At 39.3% G+C, this 14514-nt stretch overlaps 1 protein-coding gene across 1 annotated transcript in view; it reads right to left on the bottom strand.

The window, feature by feature from the left end:
- Nucleotides 1-14514, bottom strand: part of TTN (titin) — a 274251-nt gene that overhangs the window by 166134 nt on the left and 93603 nt on the right. The window contains 21 exon segments of the mRNA XM_046018787.1: nt 491-574; nt 861-920; nt 1362-1388; nt 1487-1564; nt 1768-1977; nt 3602-3862; nt 3974-4241; nt 4337-4426; nt 4632-4815; nt 5599-5884; nt 6009-6101; nt 6892-7179; nt 9135-9425; nt 10137-10424; nt 10560-10847; nt 11648-11926; nt 12017-12295; nt 12408-12686; nt 12797-13084; nt 13531-13809; nt 14095-14376. Of these exon segments, the coding sequence (XP_045874743.1) occupies nt 491-574; nt 861-920; nt 1362-1388; nt 1487-1564; nt 1768-1977; nt 3602-3862; nt 3974-4241; nt 4337-4426; nt 4632-4815; nt 5599-5884; nt 6009-6101; nt 6892-7179; nt 9135-9425; nt 10137-10424; nt 10560-10847; nt 11648-11926; nt 12017-12295; nt 12408-12686; nt 12797-13084; nt 13531-13809; nt 14095-14376 (4482 nt within the window).

The raw sequence follows: 14514 nt of genomic DNA on the forward strand, positions 1-14514 counted from the left end.
AAGAAAAAAAAATCCAATATATCAAAGATACTCTAAATCACATTTCTGTAACAAAATAGTGAATTTTAAAAAGGTGTCAACTTTGTCATTGAGAAAAAGGACACTGTAACTTGCAACATGACTATAAACTAGTATGGTTTATTTCCAGAAGCTTCACTAGAAATTAATTCTATTATTTTATTGTTATATATGTAGTTACATATAACTAAAATATATAAAATATGAAACATGAAATCCATTTTCCATTAATGTTTCAGTGATTACATCAAGATGAAATATCTTAATATTAAGCATTGCATTTGGTTTGTCTGATGATTTTCAGTGTTTTAATCACCTGTCTTACACATTTCATCAGAGCAAATAGTTCTGAAAGGCAATTTAACCTGTTGGCCACTAGAGGGCCAACATGTTGCATCAGACGGCATGTTCTGGTCTGCGATAGTTGATTATGTATTTTGACATTTACATTTAGGTAGATAGCATAAAATACCTTCAATGCGTTTTGCTGGTGGCTTCTTTTCTTCAGGTGATGGTAGCAACAGAGGAATAGGAGGAACAACCATAGGAGGGATTTCTGAGGAAAAGAAATGCCATCATCATGGTGTGGTTTCTTATTTTGTGTGAAGTATAATGAAAAGTCTTATGAGTTACTGAATCATAGGTGTTATAGTACCAATTCGTCAATCAGCACAAATAAAAACAGCATATACCTGTAGTTGTTACTACTCTCTTGCTTTGACTTTTAATTACACAATGAAGACTATGACACACAAGGATGTGTTCTGGCTCTCTACTATGGCTAATTTCCTAATGGTCCAGAACATTGTTCCTGCAAGTCCAGGTGTTATGCTGGGTCTTACCTTCTGGAGGCACTGCTCTGATAGGCATGGTTGGGATTGGAACTCTGGAGTCAGGAATATCTGAAAAGGAACAATTGATGGTAAGCATGGAGGCACTGAGACCACACATATTTATTAGACAACTAAGATGTGCTTGTCAGGCATTTCCAACAGCAGAATCTAATACACAGACACAGAGATATTAGTATTCTTTTATATGCAACCACATAGGTATGCTTATTCTCTGTGGAAACTGGTGCTGTTCTATGGCCACACAATTTTGGCATGATCCTAGATATCAGCTGGATGAGACCTTCCTATCTCTCATTTCCCAAGCTCACAAAGCCTAACAGTTATATTACTTCCTGAAAATCATTTCACTGAATAAGATCTTACTGAAAAACCTAAAGATTATTTTTAGACATTTCAGTTTGGCTTATATCATTTACAAAATTCTGCTGAATATATTTGAGCAAGGGTTGATTTTTCTTTTCTTTTCTTTTTTTTTTTTTTTTAACTTACCAGGAGGCTTCATCTCAAGCTTAATTTCTGCAAAAGAAAAAAAAATGGCATTTTTGTATTTAGAGTCGTCTGGGCAGGACTGTTTCAGGGATTGCAATGTGGCTTAAATCGGGGTGTTCTCTGACCTTTAGTCGTTAAGTACAGCTCTGCTGTGCTTCTTGCTTCACCTCTTGGTTCCAGTCGAGCAATTACTGAATAGACACCTAAGAAGAATCATCAAACTTTTACTTCCTGGTACGTCTGTAAATAACACTTCTTTATTTAAATACAGTATGGATTTATTTATCATTCTCTTTCCTAAAAAAAGTATTCTACATAGAATTACAGAGTGTAAGTTAGGGTAGAAATACGTAAAACAGACAAGATTTAAATTATATATTCACAGGGATGCTGTCCACTAAATTACCTTCATCATCTGGGGTCACATTGTGGATGGTCATATAATGGCAGCGACCATCGTTCCTGAAGTTGTACTTCTGGCTCTCAGTCAGTTCTGTTGGTCCTTTGTACCACGTTACGATGGCGTCATCAAAGGACACTTCGCATTCGAAGGTGGCAGACTGATGCTCGCTCACCACAATGTTCTGTATGCGCTTCGTAAACTGAATTGGTTCAGCTGTTTAAGTACAAAGGAGAGTAAAAGTGAGATTGTACAGGGAGGAAATTTTTCCACTGTGCTTTCCCCTCAGATATCCAAAGCCTCCACCTGTGTATCCAGCTGGAAAAATAACACAGGCTGAAAATATAGAAAAAAGGAAAGTGCTCTGTTTTGCATCAGTAACAAGAAATTATCCCCATACTTAAGTGTATTTCTTCAGGACCAACGTAGCAAAGAGTAAGAAATCCATGGGAGTCCTTAAAGCATTTGCACAAAAGCAAGAGTCAAAGGGGCTTAAGACCCAAAGGTCAAATTAAACTTTAAAAATATTAGTGAAATTGGGGCTTCAAAATAAAGGGAACATAAACTCTATAACTTATTCACCTCTGGAATTCTTTCCTCTGTTAGAGAATTTTCCTATTCAGGACCTAGAATTGTTTATTGTCTAGTATGCCATAACTTTCCTTGTGAAACTTTAAACTCAAGAGAAATCTGAACTTCTCAATTTCAGATGGTTCACTTTTGAGAGTTCTGAAACCTGCTTTGTAAGCACCTGTGGCCATGTACAAAGGGCTCACCCCGCACCCCACACTGGGAATGAATGGCAAGGGTATTTAGTAGGGGAATGGGCTGCAGTAGAGGGTCCTTTGGCAAGATTTTACCTAGAAGTCTGGAATTCAGTGTCTAACTGTATCAAGAATATCTCAGACATCATAAATACTCTGGTGAGTCTTTTTTTTTTTTAAAGGATAATATAAGAATGCAATTATTTAAAAAATGAGAAGTAGTTTCAAATGGATCCTTCACATGGAAACCTACTAAAATTTTCTGACCTTTAAAATAAAACCAGGCATTGATATCCATTTAAAGCAAGCCTGAGATGTTGAAATGTTTGTGTAAATAAGTCATCTAATTATATTTTAACAACTATAAATGGGCACCCACCACTATGCTGAAACATCGTTATAGCTAAAATGTTGCTCACTACAGTTCAAGGGTGTTTTCAAACAGTGCATATGATCAAAGGATTAGAAAATAAATATTATTGCTCCTAAATCCTGAGATTTCCCTTTATCTCAGAGATTAAGAAGGTTGGAATATAATCCTCACATGAAAGAATTATTTTGCAAAAGAGCTGCTAATCAGATATGACATTGTTAATTTTATCTAAAAAGTTTCAGACAAGTTAATCTCACACAAATTAATTTCTATAGACAAAAAAGATTTTTTAGATATATTAGATATAGCCAAGATCTTTCAGCAATAGCTATAAAATCTAGTCATTTCCAAGATCTCTATCTTACAATGAGAATCACAGAGGTGAGAAGTATGTAATTTAGTAAAATTACAAGGATTAGCAGAATTATGAAAGCCAAGTAACTGTTAGTCATGTCTTTGTATGGACTGAAATCTGCCTTTGGTGAAAGAAAAAAAACATGCAAAAGATCCAGCACTTCTGTGAACATGTCTCTTGATTTAGTGTGCATCTTGAGATGTGAGTGAATGCTGGGAGCGTGTGCTGGGAAAGGAAAACACACGGGCACTTTGAAATACGTGCAATGGCAGGGCGGCCACGGAAGGGGTCCTGCACATTTGCCATTGACTTTTGCACGGATAACCCCAGTTGTGGCCATTCACCCACCTTCGATTCTGAGCTCTGCTGAAGTTTCAAGGTCTTCATATTTGCAGGTGTACTGCCCCTGGTCTTCTGCTCGAACATCAGCAATGGTCAGTTTATGGACTTTGTGTTCCACTTCTGTCTTATGTCTAGCCTGGGGCTTAAGGATTCTGCCATTTCTGAACCATTCAGATTTTACATTTGGCATGGAAAACTGGCATGTCATGGTGCAAGTCTGGCCTTCTTTCAAAGTAACATCCTGAAGATGCCGTTCCCAGGCAGGTTCTGCAGGCATGACACAGAAAACATTTTGTTTAATATACATGCAGATGTGCTCAACAGTAAATGAATCTCACATGTTGTTTTTTTTTTTTTAATAAAATGTTTTCTACTTACCGATTACAGTTAGTTTAGCACTAGCGATGTGTGGACCACACACCAGCCTATAATTGCCCTGATCTTTAAGTTGACAGTTTTTGACTCTGAGTGTATGTCGATCACCATCAATACTTATTTCAAATTTATCACTGGGTTCCAGTTTTTCAGTCCCTTTGTACCATGAAAGCTTGATTTCTGGATAATTAATCTTAATGTCAATTTCGAACACAGCATCATCATCTTTCAAAACTGTCTGATTCTCAATGTCCTTGATCAGAGTGACAGGCTAGGAGAATAAAGAATTAACACACATTAGTCACTCCTTCCCTTCTAATTCCCAATAATGTCTGTTCACTGTATTATCTTCATGATTCTCTTTACCTCTGTCTGTGACAACCTTTGCTGAATAAATGATACAAGTTCCTCAAATTCCTTTTCATCCTTCTCTGACTTCTCTATTTCCTCAATTTCCTGAGAAGGAAAAATGTAGAAGTATTACATATGGGGAAAAAATTGAATTGGAGGATGCATGATTATGTTCAGCTTCCATTATTGATGCTGCTTAGGTTATAGTAAAGGATCTCACACAGCTGTAGTGTTCTGGAAATTCAAAGGCTATCTATTAGATGTGTCAAAAGTTAATTTTTAAGATGATGCTATTTACAAAAGATCATACCAATCTATGTGTCTCTTCTTCCTGACTTTGCTTTAGCAGTTCAAATGCTTGAAGAAGACCTCGGAAGTCAGTGATTCCATACATGCGGGCATATTTTTCATACTCTTTAGGATCAACATTTTTGAGAAGTTCCAAGATGTCGATTTCCTCTTCTTCTCCAGATCCTTTCTTTAAGACTGGAGTCCTGAATGAAATCAGAAATAAACATGAATCACCTGTCTTCTACTTATTTGGAATTGCCTATCATCATTTAAAGATTATAAATATCAATAAGGCTTTTTCCCCCCCTCATGAAGGCAAAGTGCCATGTTCTTTGTTTAAGAAATATTAGTTTTACTGCATTAACAATAAAAAAGTGGGATTTTGTGATGAAGTAAAGATCAGACCATTCTAATGAAGCACAGAAATTTAATCAAAGAATTTAAGAAAGAATTTGGAATTTTGTAAATTTTACAACCAAATGAAAGAATTAAAAGGAAAAGCAATAGCACTGGAAAAGCATTAATAAGGGTAAACATCATGTGTCATGGGAAAGATGTGCGGAAGGCAAATGTTGATTAATAATCGACTATATTGAAACATAATTTGTGTTGAAAGTATTGGTAATTATGGAAATGTTTCAAGTGTTGATCTAGAAAAGAATTCAGAACATGAGAAATAATACATAGAAACAAAAATTTCATATTGAGACAGATACATATTTCTCCGTAGGCCAATTCCTTTGTCTAAAATTTTAATAAAAACTCACTTCGTTCTCAAAACTTCCTCATGATCATTCAGAATCTGATCTTCATGAACTGCTAACCTATGCCCAAATACTGGGTGTTTGCTTATACGTTTCTGTAAGAATGTCTGTGTGCTTATGTTCATTTATCATCAGAATCTTGGAAGGGATGGTCCATGCCTCTTGAGAGATCTCTTTTGTGACTGGAAAATGACCACGTGTGTGTGTTTTAATTGAACTTACTTTTTCAGCATTGCTCTGAGATCTCCTTCAATCTTCTCCTGTTTCTTCCTTTCATCTACCTGTAGGTTAACGTTACTTTCAATTTCACCGTGTTTATTAAATGCGACACACCGATACAATCCAGAATCGGTCTTCGTGGTGTCTCTAATCTCCAACTTTGCTTCGTCGCCTTTCTGATGGATAAAAATGCGACCCCCCTGGTTCAGTTGCCTCCATTTCCCTTTTGTCCATTTAACATTTGGGATTGGATCACCTCCAACTTTTGCAATAAATGTTGCGGTGGTTTCTAAGGAAGAATGAAAGCAAATGAATAAAAAATTTTGATTTTCCCAAATCAGCTCTTCCAAAATTAAATTGGCGGTAAAACCCTACAAAGTCAATGAAGGTAATGTATCGTTCAAAGTACTTACTTTCTACCACTCTGATACTCTGAGGTTCTGACACGAAGAAGAGTTTCCCATCTACGGCCGCTTTCTTAGCTGCTGGGACTGCAGCTGGTTTGTCTGAAAAACATTTACATGTTTTATCATCACAGTTACCTTAAAAGTGGAATAAATAATTTCTTTGTAAAATGAGCTTTCGGCATTTGGCAGTGTCAAAGATATCATTCACTCCAGGACTCACTACGTATGAGAGTGGATTACGGAAGATAAAGCAGTTTTATAGGCATTTATAACTACTTGTAGCTTTCACATGCAGGGTGAACTACAATAGTTTTTTTTTTAATTTTTTTAAAAGATTTTATTTATTTATTTGACAGACAGAGATCACAAGTAGGCAGAGAGGCAGGCAGAGAGAGAAGGGAAGCAGGCTCCCTGCTGAGCAGAGAGCCCAGTGCGGGGCTCCATCCCAGGACCCTGAGATCATGACTTGAGCCGAAGGCAGAGGCCTCCAGGTGCCCCGGCTGAACTACAATCATTAAGAGCAGTGTCCAATTTCATATTTCCAGGCTTGGCTTTATTCAATCGATTTCCTCCAGGACTATGACATTAGATTCCCTCATGTCACATTATCATAGATCATCTTTGGACCTTAGTTACACCTTCTTGGATATGGTGGGAAGAGGTACGAGAAATAGGATGGTGAACTGGGGGTAATGTCAGACAATGTGTATCAAAATTATTCCCACTCAATTATCTAATACTTAAGTTATAACAAGGAGGCTATAAATTGCAAGTGAGCATTAATTGATATTTCTGAAAAATGAATTCTATTCTTACTTAAGTTGTAATATGCAAATCAGTATGAGTGGTCATTGGCTTAACTGGAATGCTACTTTTGAGTTATCTGTACCTTTAATGGTCACTTTGGCTTTTGAAGTGTCGCTTCCAGCCACATTCGAAGCTTTGCACACATAATCTCCCGAATCTGCTTTCACCACATCCTTCAGTTCCAGCACGGCGATCCCGTTAGCAAAGCTGAAGCTGCATCTGTCTGAGGGCTTTACTTCCCTTCCAGCCTTCAGCCACTGGACCCTGATGGGTTCTGATCCCCGCACGTGGCAGCTGAGCTGCACAAATTCTCCTTCACTTGCTGTTACTGGAGTAAGGTGCTGATCAAACACAGGTGGCTTCTTTGGTTCTGGAATTATAAAGATAGCTTTGTTTAAAAGGAACATAAAGGCAAAAAGGTTCGAAATTCCAGAAAAGAAACCAGTTTTGCCTCTAACGGGTAATGAACCGAATCAGTAACTGAATCAAGATTGATTCCTCTCTGAAGGCAGTAGTTGCATTTGTTGGAGTTTTTAAGGAAGATAAAGGTTGAAAAACAAGCAAAGAGCGGATGCCATGTTGACCAAAGATCGTGCAAGCTCTGTGTTCTGACTAAACACTGCAAACATGACAACTGGCAGTTCCCATAAACTTCGGTGCTGTACAGCACTCTGCTGATTCCCCCGAACATGCATATAGCTGTATTTTTGCTGCACCCTAAAAACGAAGGGCCTCCTGGGGAATTCTGCTCATCTAGAGCAGCGGTTCTTGCTGCCCTCTGGGAAAGAGAACCAACATTTGAGTAATCTGTGAACCCACATCGTAATATGTGATTTTCCCTGGCTTTCATCTTTAGCTATGAAATGCAGCTACAGTAGCATTTAAAATCTCATCTTTGCCCAAGGGAAATAGCAGTTGAAGCTCAGTGCTTAACTGAAAACCAATGAGGAATATACAGGTAACATGGTAGGAAGGGCATGTACAACTCAATATTATGTAATGGCTTTATTCAATGATCCTGAGAACTAGATACAAACATAATGCAACAGTCATGACTGTAATGATTAAAACTTGCGATACCTACTCTTTTAAAAAAAAATTCTATGAAGAAATAGCCTCAGAATACGATAGAAAGTATTCATCTACTCAACGGCAAAACCACCAGGGATGTAAATCATGAATATAAACCACCGTTAAGGATATGTTTTTTGCTTTACTAAATAGATTTTAAAACTAAATGCACTTAAATTCTATAAAATGAGTGTCTTTTAAGACAACTCAAAGACACAAGCCCATTAGTGGCATTAACCTATTACCTATGCCTGTGCCAACTATATGGCCAACTATATCACATCAGAGCTGGTAATCAAACTCCAAGCTGCTCTAAGAAAGTTGGCTTGTAAAGTGATTTTGATGAATCTGCACCATAATCATCTGGATGAAGCCATTTTATGGTCAGAGGACCAGAAAAAAGGATCTCCTTAAAAGATAGTCTATTTCTTTCCCTCAAGTTAGGACTGTATATGTAAATACATCCTCCATGATAATATGCAACATCTTTCCTCTCATCTTTTTTTCCCCCCTTTTAAAAAATTTTACTCTTTTGTCTGGGATTAACATTCATTTACAGGCTAGAAGCTTTGGGTAAGATATGTCAAAAAATAATCCTTTAGAAATAGAAAAGAGTGTTTCAGAATGTGATACAACTTCTAAGTGGCAAAGCTAATGCAGTTTTCCATGACAAAATTTTAAGAATTTTTCAAAATACACATGCTTCATAAAAGTTTATATATTACTGAGGCATGAATTTCCAAGTAGACTTAGACTGCTAACCGCCTGAATTTTGGGATGTGATTCACATGCTAAGATTTTAGTCCATTTATTACAGAACACCTACTTTGCTGGGCACGTAGTTACAAATAGTATGTATTTCAAATAAATATATGTGGAATAATGGCCAGTCAGTGACATCACGTATATTTACAGTCAGCCCTTAAACAACATGGGTTGGAACGGTGTGGACCCCCTTTCATACAGATGTATCCTTTTCTCCAGCTCACTATATTGTAAGAATATATAATCAACTGTTTATGATATTGGTAAGGCCTCCCGTCAACAGGACGCTATTAGAAAAGTCTTGGAAGAGTCAAAATTTATACAGGGATTTGTTGGTGATCCTAGACTCCATGTTGTTTAAGAGTCAACTGTGTATCTTCTAGAACCTACCTGGCCAACAGAGTTAAAGAAGAAATGCACAGGCCTAGCTAGCTAACAGGGAGTAAAGAAGAACACTGGCAGGGGCTGGGGACCATGGTGATGACTCACCTTTGATGACTATGGAAGATGTGCACAGAGCAGAGCCTGCATCATTTGACACTTTGCATGTGTACAAACCAGCATCGCCCATGCCCGCCTTCTTGACGTGCAGCAGGAGCGTGTTGTTCTTGAATGTGATCTCACAGTTAGCCGTTGGGTGTATCTCTATATTATTCTTGTACCAGGCAACTGTTATAGGCTGGGAACCAGCAACACGGCCCTCGAGTCTGAAAGAATTCCCTTCCGTTTCTTCAACGGTCTCTGAGAGTTTTTTAGTGAAACTTGGTGGGATGAGCCGCTCTGCAAGAAATGGCGAGGGTATTTGAAATGGAAGCCAGAAGCAGGTTATTGATAGGAGGCTCTTCAGGAAAATGAAGTCCTACTTTACATTAGAAGTTAATGCTAACTGACTAGATGCAGTGAATCAGTGTCCGTTTCTAAACATCTCTGCCTCCTTCCACAAGCTTATTCTAAACCATCCTGTGATTTATGGGATAAATGATAAAAATAACTTATGACCATTTACAGAACCACATAGCTGTAAAAAAAGAAAAAGAGAAGGGTAGTCTTAGGGTCATGTAGGATATCTACAATTTTAGAAAAATATGGATTTAAGTTTTCATGGAAGAAAGGTATCCATTGGCTATTGAGGTGGAATGAGAGGTGGGTGGTGGAAAGATACATCTGATATGTCAGAAATATATGTGTGTGTGTATGTATATATACATGTGTGTGTATATATGTGTGTTTGTATAATATAAGCTATAATTAATACTTTATTTTTGGCTCTATATAGTAACCATAGAACTTTATATTCTATGCAATGTTAATAAAATGTTTACAATACATTAAAAAATATGGATTTAAAAAGATCACTTGTTCTCTAGAGAAACTTACTTCTTCTTCATCATTTTTATGTCATTTGTGGAAAACTGTCCTAAATTTCGCTGTCCTGATAGAAACTGCACCCTTGGAAAAGAACAGGAAACAATTATGCAAAACAAAAGATACCTTTTATGTTAAGTTGAGCTGTGCACGAGTCCTTTCCCACTTCATTCACAGCATAGCAGGTATATTGCCCAGAGTCTCCCTTGTCCACTCTCAGAATTGTCAGGTGGGCTGTGTTTTCCAGGTAACTGATCTGGTAGTTTCCGCCACTTCGTATCTCTCTACTGTCTTTGGCCCAGGCGACCTTTATTGGTTGTGTCCCCATAACATGGCACTCGAAGTCAGCACTGTCCCCGACCACGGCATCCACAGGGGTGATGGGGATGTCAAAGAAGGGCGGGTTCTTCCCCTCTAAAAGCAGAACAGAAGGACACGGTCTCAGGCTCTGCAGCCATCCCACTTTACAGAAATAGTGGCGTTTTCTCCTTCATTTTGGTGAAGAAATTTTAACTACCAAGACAGAAAGAAGCTGAAGCGGCCACAAACCTGTGAGGAGGAGTCTGGCGCTGGAGGTAGCAGACCCGATGGGATTCGTGGCTGTGCAAGAATACTGGCCCGCAAGGCTCCGGTCTGTTTTAAAGATGTTGAGAGTGGCCACGTTATCCAAGAATGACGTTTGTACATTCGGGCCATCTTTCAACGGCTTGCCATCTTTAAACCAAGACACCGAGATAGGTTCTGATCCATGGATGGCACATTCAAACACAACTGGCAATCCGACCGTTTCTTGAATATCTCGCAATTGCCGGGAAAACGATGGTGGCAGTTTTTGCTCTGTAGGAGCAGAATTCAAATAATGAGTACTTCTGAATATGTATTTTTAATTTGCTGAATATCCTTCTCACAGTGATTGCTGTATAGATACTAAGACGTCTATAAAAATATCAGGAGGTACTGGGGCACCTGGGTGGCTCAGTCTGACTAAATGCCTGCCTTCAGCTCAAGTCTGTGATCCCTGGGTTCTGGGATTGAGCCCTGCATCAGGCTCCCTGCTCACCAGGAAGCCTGCTTCTCCCTCTCTCACTCCCCTGCTTGTGTTCCCTCTCTGTGTCTCTGTCAAATAAATAAAATATTTAAAAAAATATCAGAAGGTACTAACAGCTCTTGAATTAATGGGGACACAAAGAAAAACATATAGACTTCTGGGGCAAAATTTTCCCTCTGCTGTCACCCTAATGCACATTAGGGACAAAATTATGTAAGCTCAAAGATCAACGGAGAGGCTTGGGGTAGGTCTCCAGGTACGTAGCAGATTCTTCCACTTTTTTAAAAAAGACCGCCCTGTGGCAATTTTAATGGGACACTCATGAAGTGAAATTTTACAAATACGGTCACTCATTTTTCTGAAAGATTTAATGACAGAGACAAGTGACTGCATGACCCTTTCAACTGAAGATGTAGTCCTCTTATCTCTCCCAGTCTCAGAAAAGGATGAGCCACTAACTGTAATGGAATTTCTTAAGCAGAACATTTTGCCTTGGGCAAGCTTTTGCTAAAACAAGGGCTTCGCCAGGTATTTTAAATCTGGTTCAAAAGAAACACAAATTCATTCACTCTTAAAGCATTGCAATCACCTTGAACCGTGAGGAACGTTGATGAAGAAACCTCTCCCACACTGTTTTCAGCTCTGCAGATATACTCTCCACTGTCATTACCATCAACCTGGTTGAAAACCAGTGTAGCAACGTTGTTCTTAAAATGCATTTTGCAGGTGGTAGTCGGTCTTAATTTTGTATCGCCTTTGTACCAAGACACCCCAATTTCAGGGGTCCCAGCGATCTGACATTGTAAAGAGGCAGAATCTCCAACAGTCACCTTAACAGGCTCCAACTGTTTGACAAAATACGGTGGTTCTGCAGGCAAGAGAGAGAGAATTGGTCATGAAGAGACACGCCAGAATGAGCCTTTATACAGGGCGCAATGAAGGTGGGGTCCCAACAAACCTAGTATCAGTATTTGTGCCGAACAGGAATCTCTTCCAGAAGCATTTTCAATGTAGCAGTTGTACTGTCCAGCATCCTCTATGGTGCTACTTGGAATTTCCAGGATTGCAGATTTTTCAGTTGTGGTGATATTACACCTCTGAGAAGGCATTATATTTATGCCGTTTTTCTTCCACGTGACTGAAATGGGAGGCGTTCCAGTGTACGTGCCCTCTAGAATCAAGGGTTTCCCTTTCTCTATGCTGTAGTCATTAAGTCTCTTCACAAATTTGGCTGCAGCTGTCATAAGCAAATGGGAAAATATGAAATCAAACACACATACATTCGGACAGAAACAGCTGTTCCTTCACGTACGTTGGGTGTAAAAATGTGGACTAGCCATCAAACAAACCTTTTACGTAGAGATGCGTTGTGCAAGAAACTCTGCCAGCCTCATTACTGACTATGCAGGTATATTCTCCACTTTGCGTTGTCTCTACGTCAAACAACTCCAGCTCCGCCACGGAATCCTCCAGAGATATGTTACACCTGTCCCCCGGGACGAGTTCGCTGCTACCCTTGAACCAGCTGACGCTGAAAGGAGGTGTTCCTTTTACGATGCTTGTGAAAGTGACATTGGCTCCAGTTAACACGTCCATGGCCTCGGGTTTCTGAACAAAGGATGGTGGCTCTAAACAAAAAATCACATATCAAGAGCAATTTAATATTTTTGAATTTTGATGATAATCATGCTTAGTATGTTAGGAAATGCAGTTCCAATTTCCTGTTGTTTGAACTGACCTCTCACGGTCAAAGGAGCACGGCATTCATCAGAACCGGCCACGTTAGTAGCTACACACGTGTAGTCACCGGCATCTGATTCTTCTAGCATGTTCACAGTTAAAGCACAAGTGTTGTCTGTCAGGGTGGTCTGATATTTCCTTCCACTGCTGATCTCGTTTCCTTTATGGAACCAGGAGACAGAGATGGGCGGTGACCCATAGACTTTGCACTCCATGACAACGGAGGAGCCAGACAGACCCTTCGTCTCTTTCAATTTTCTCGTGAATGAGGGAGGAACAACTCGGTCTGAATGGGATAAAAATCAAACAAACAAGGGACATCAGTTATAAAACGATTTGAGAAGAGAATTACTGTCTTTTTGATGGAATACCCCTATATCCACTGGGCTTTCTTACAAGGGTATCAAAGAATTCCCTCTGGGTTCACACAGCTGGAAGCCTTGAGAATCAATGGGCAAGATGTGCTAGCTGACAGGAGAGGGCTTTTGGTCTCTCATCACTGTGAATCATTATACGGTAAATTATCCCAGTATAAGTGAGGGTTAAAGACCACCTGATCCTTGTCCAGGGGTTCGGTTTTACTCCTGCCACTCTGAATTGTGGAAATTTCCCCCCGAGAAAGGGATCTAACTTACTCATGTCCCACTGTAGAAGACAGACCGTCCCCCACACATATATGTAAATCAGGAACTACGTTATGATAACAATGAGATAAAAGCCCCACCGACCAACCTGAAACTTGAATTGAGGCTGTACAGCTGTCTTTGCCAACAGGGTTTTGCACCTCGAAACTGTATACGCCACTGTCACTAGCTGCCACGTTGATAATCTTAAGGCCAGACACTTTGTTGAAGAAGCTTATTTTGTATTTGCTGTCACTTGTCAGTTCTTTTCCATCCTTAAACCATCTGGTACTGAGTTCGGGTGTTCCTGTGACTGTGCATTCCAAGGTACAGGTGTCCCCTGTGGTGACCCTTATGGACTCTGGCTTTTCCACGATTGCTGCAGGTTCTGGGATGAGATATAAATTACCTTCAACACTTACATTCAAACTGAAAATCTAGAGAAAACATAGATATTAGAAGTGGGTGGGGGGATGGGTGAGCCTGGTGGTGGGTATTAAGGAGGGCACATATGGCATGGAGCACTGGGTGTGGTGCATAAACAATGAATCTTGGAACACCAAACAGAAAAAAGAAAAGGAAAGAAAAAAGAAAAGAAAAGAAAAGACAAGGCATGATACTAGTAAGTATGTGCTTCTTGTTCATGGTAACGTTCCATTCCACTCGTACTAACCGAGAACAGATAGCGTGGCAAAGCATTCTTGCATTCCAGCATCGTTTTTGATCTGACAGGTGTACTTCCCAGCATTGGCTGTTTCTGCTCTTGCAAACTGTAGGGTTGCAATGTTTTCTGAATAAGAAACCCATATGTTGTCACTTTCTCTAACAATCTCCCCTTTATCTTTGAACCACACCACTGATATTGGCTCGGCGCCTTCAATAGTAGCCTGCAGCTGAACTTCTTCACCAACAATTGTAGAAACATCACTGAGCTTCTTCACAAATCTTGGTGGTGCTGACAAAAAAGAGACAAATTATTTAAAATGTGTGGGGCTAACAGACCTCCCTCAAGTCACGCAATGCTAGGAATTCCACATTGTTTCCATTTCTTAAATAAGAGGTTATTTTTGGTGAGTGGGAGCAGGGACATGTT

Source organism: Meles meles, chromosome 9 (genome assembly GCF_922984935.1).
Source record: "Meles meles chromosome 9, mMelMel3.1 paternal haplotype, whole genome shotgun sequence".
Taxonomy (NCBI): Eukaryota; Metazoa; Chordata; class Mammalia; order Carnivora; family Mustelidae; genus Meles; species Meles meles.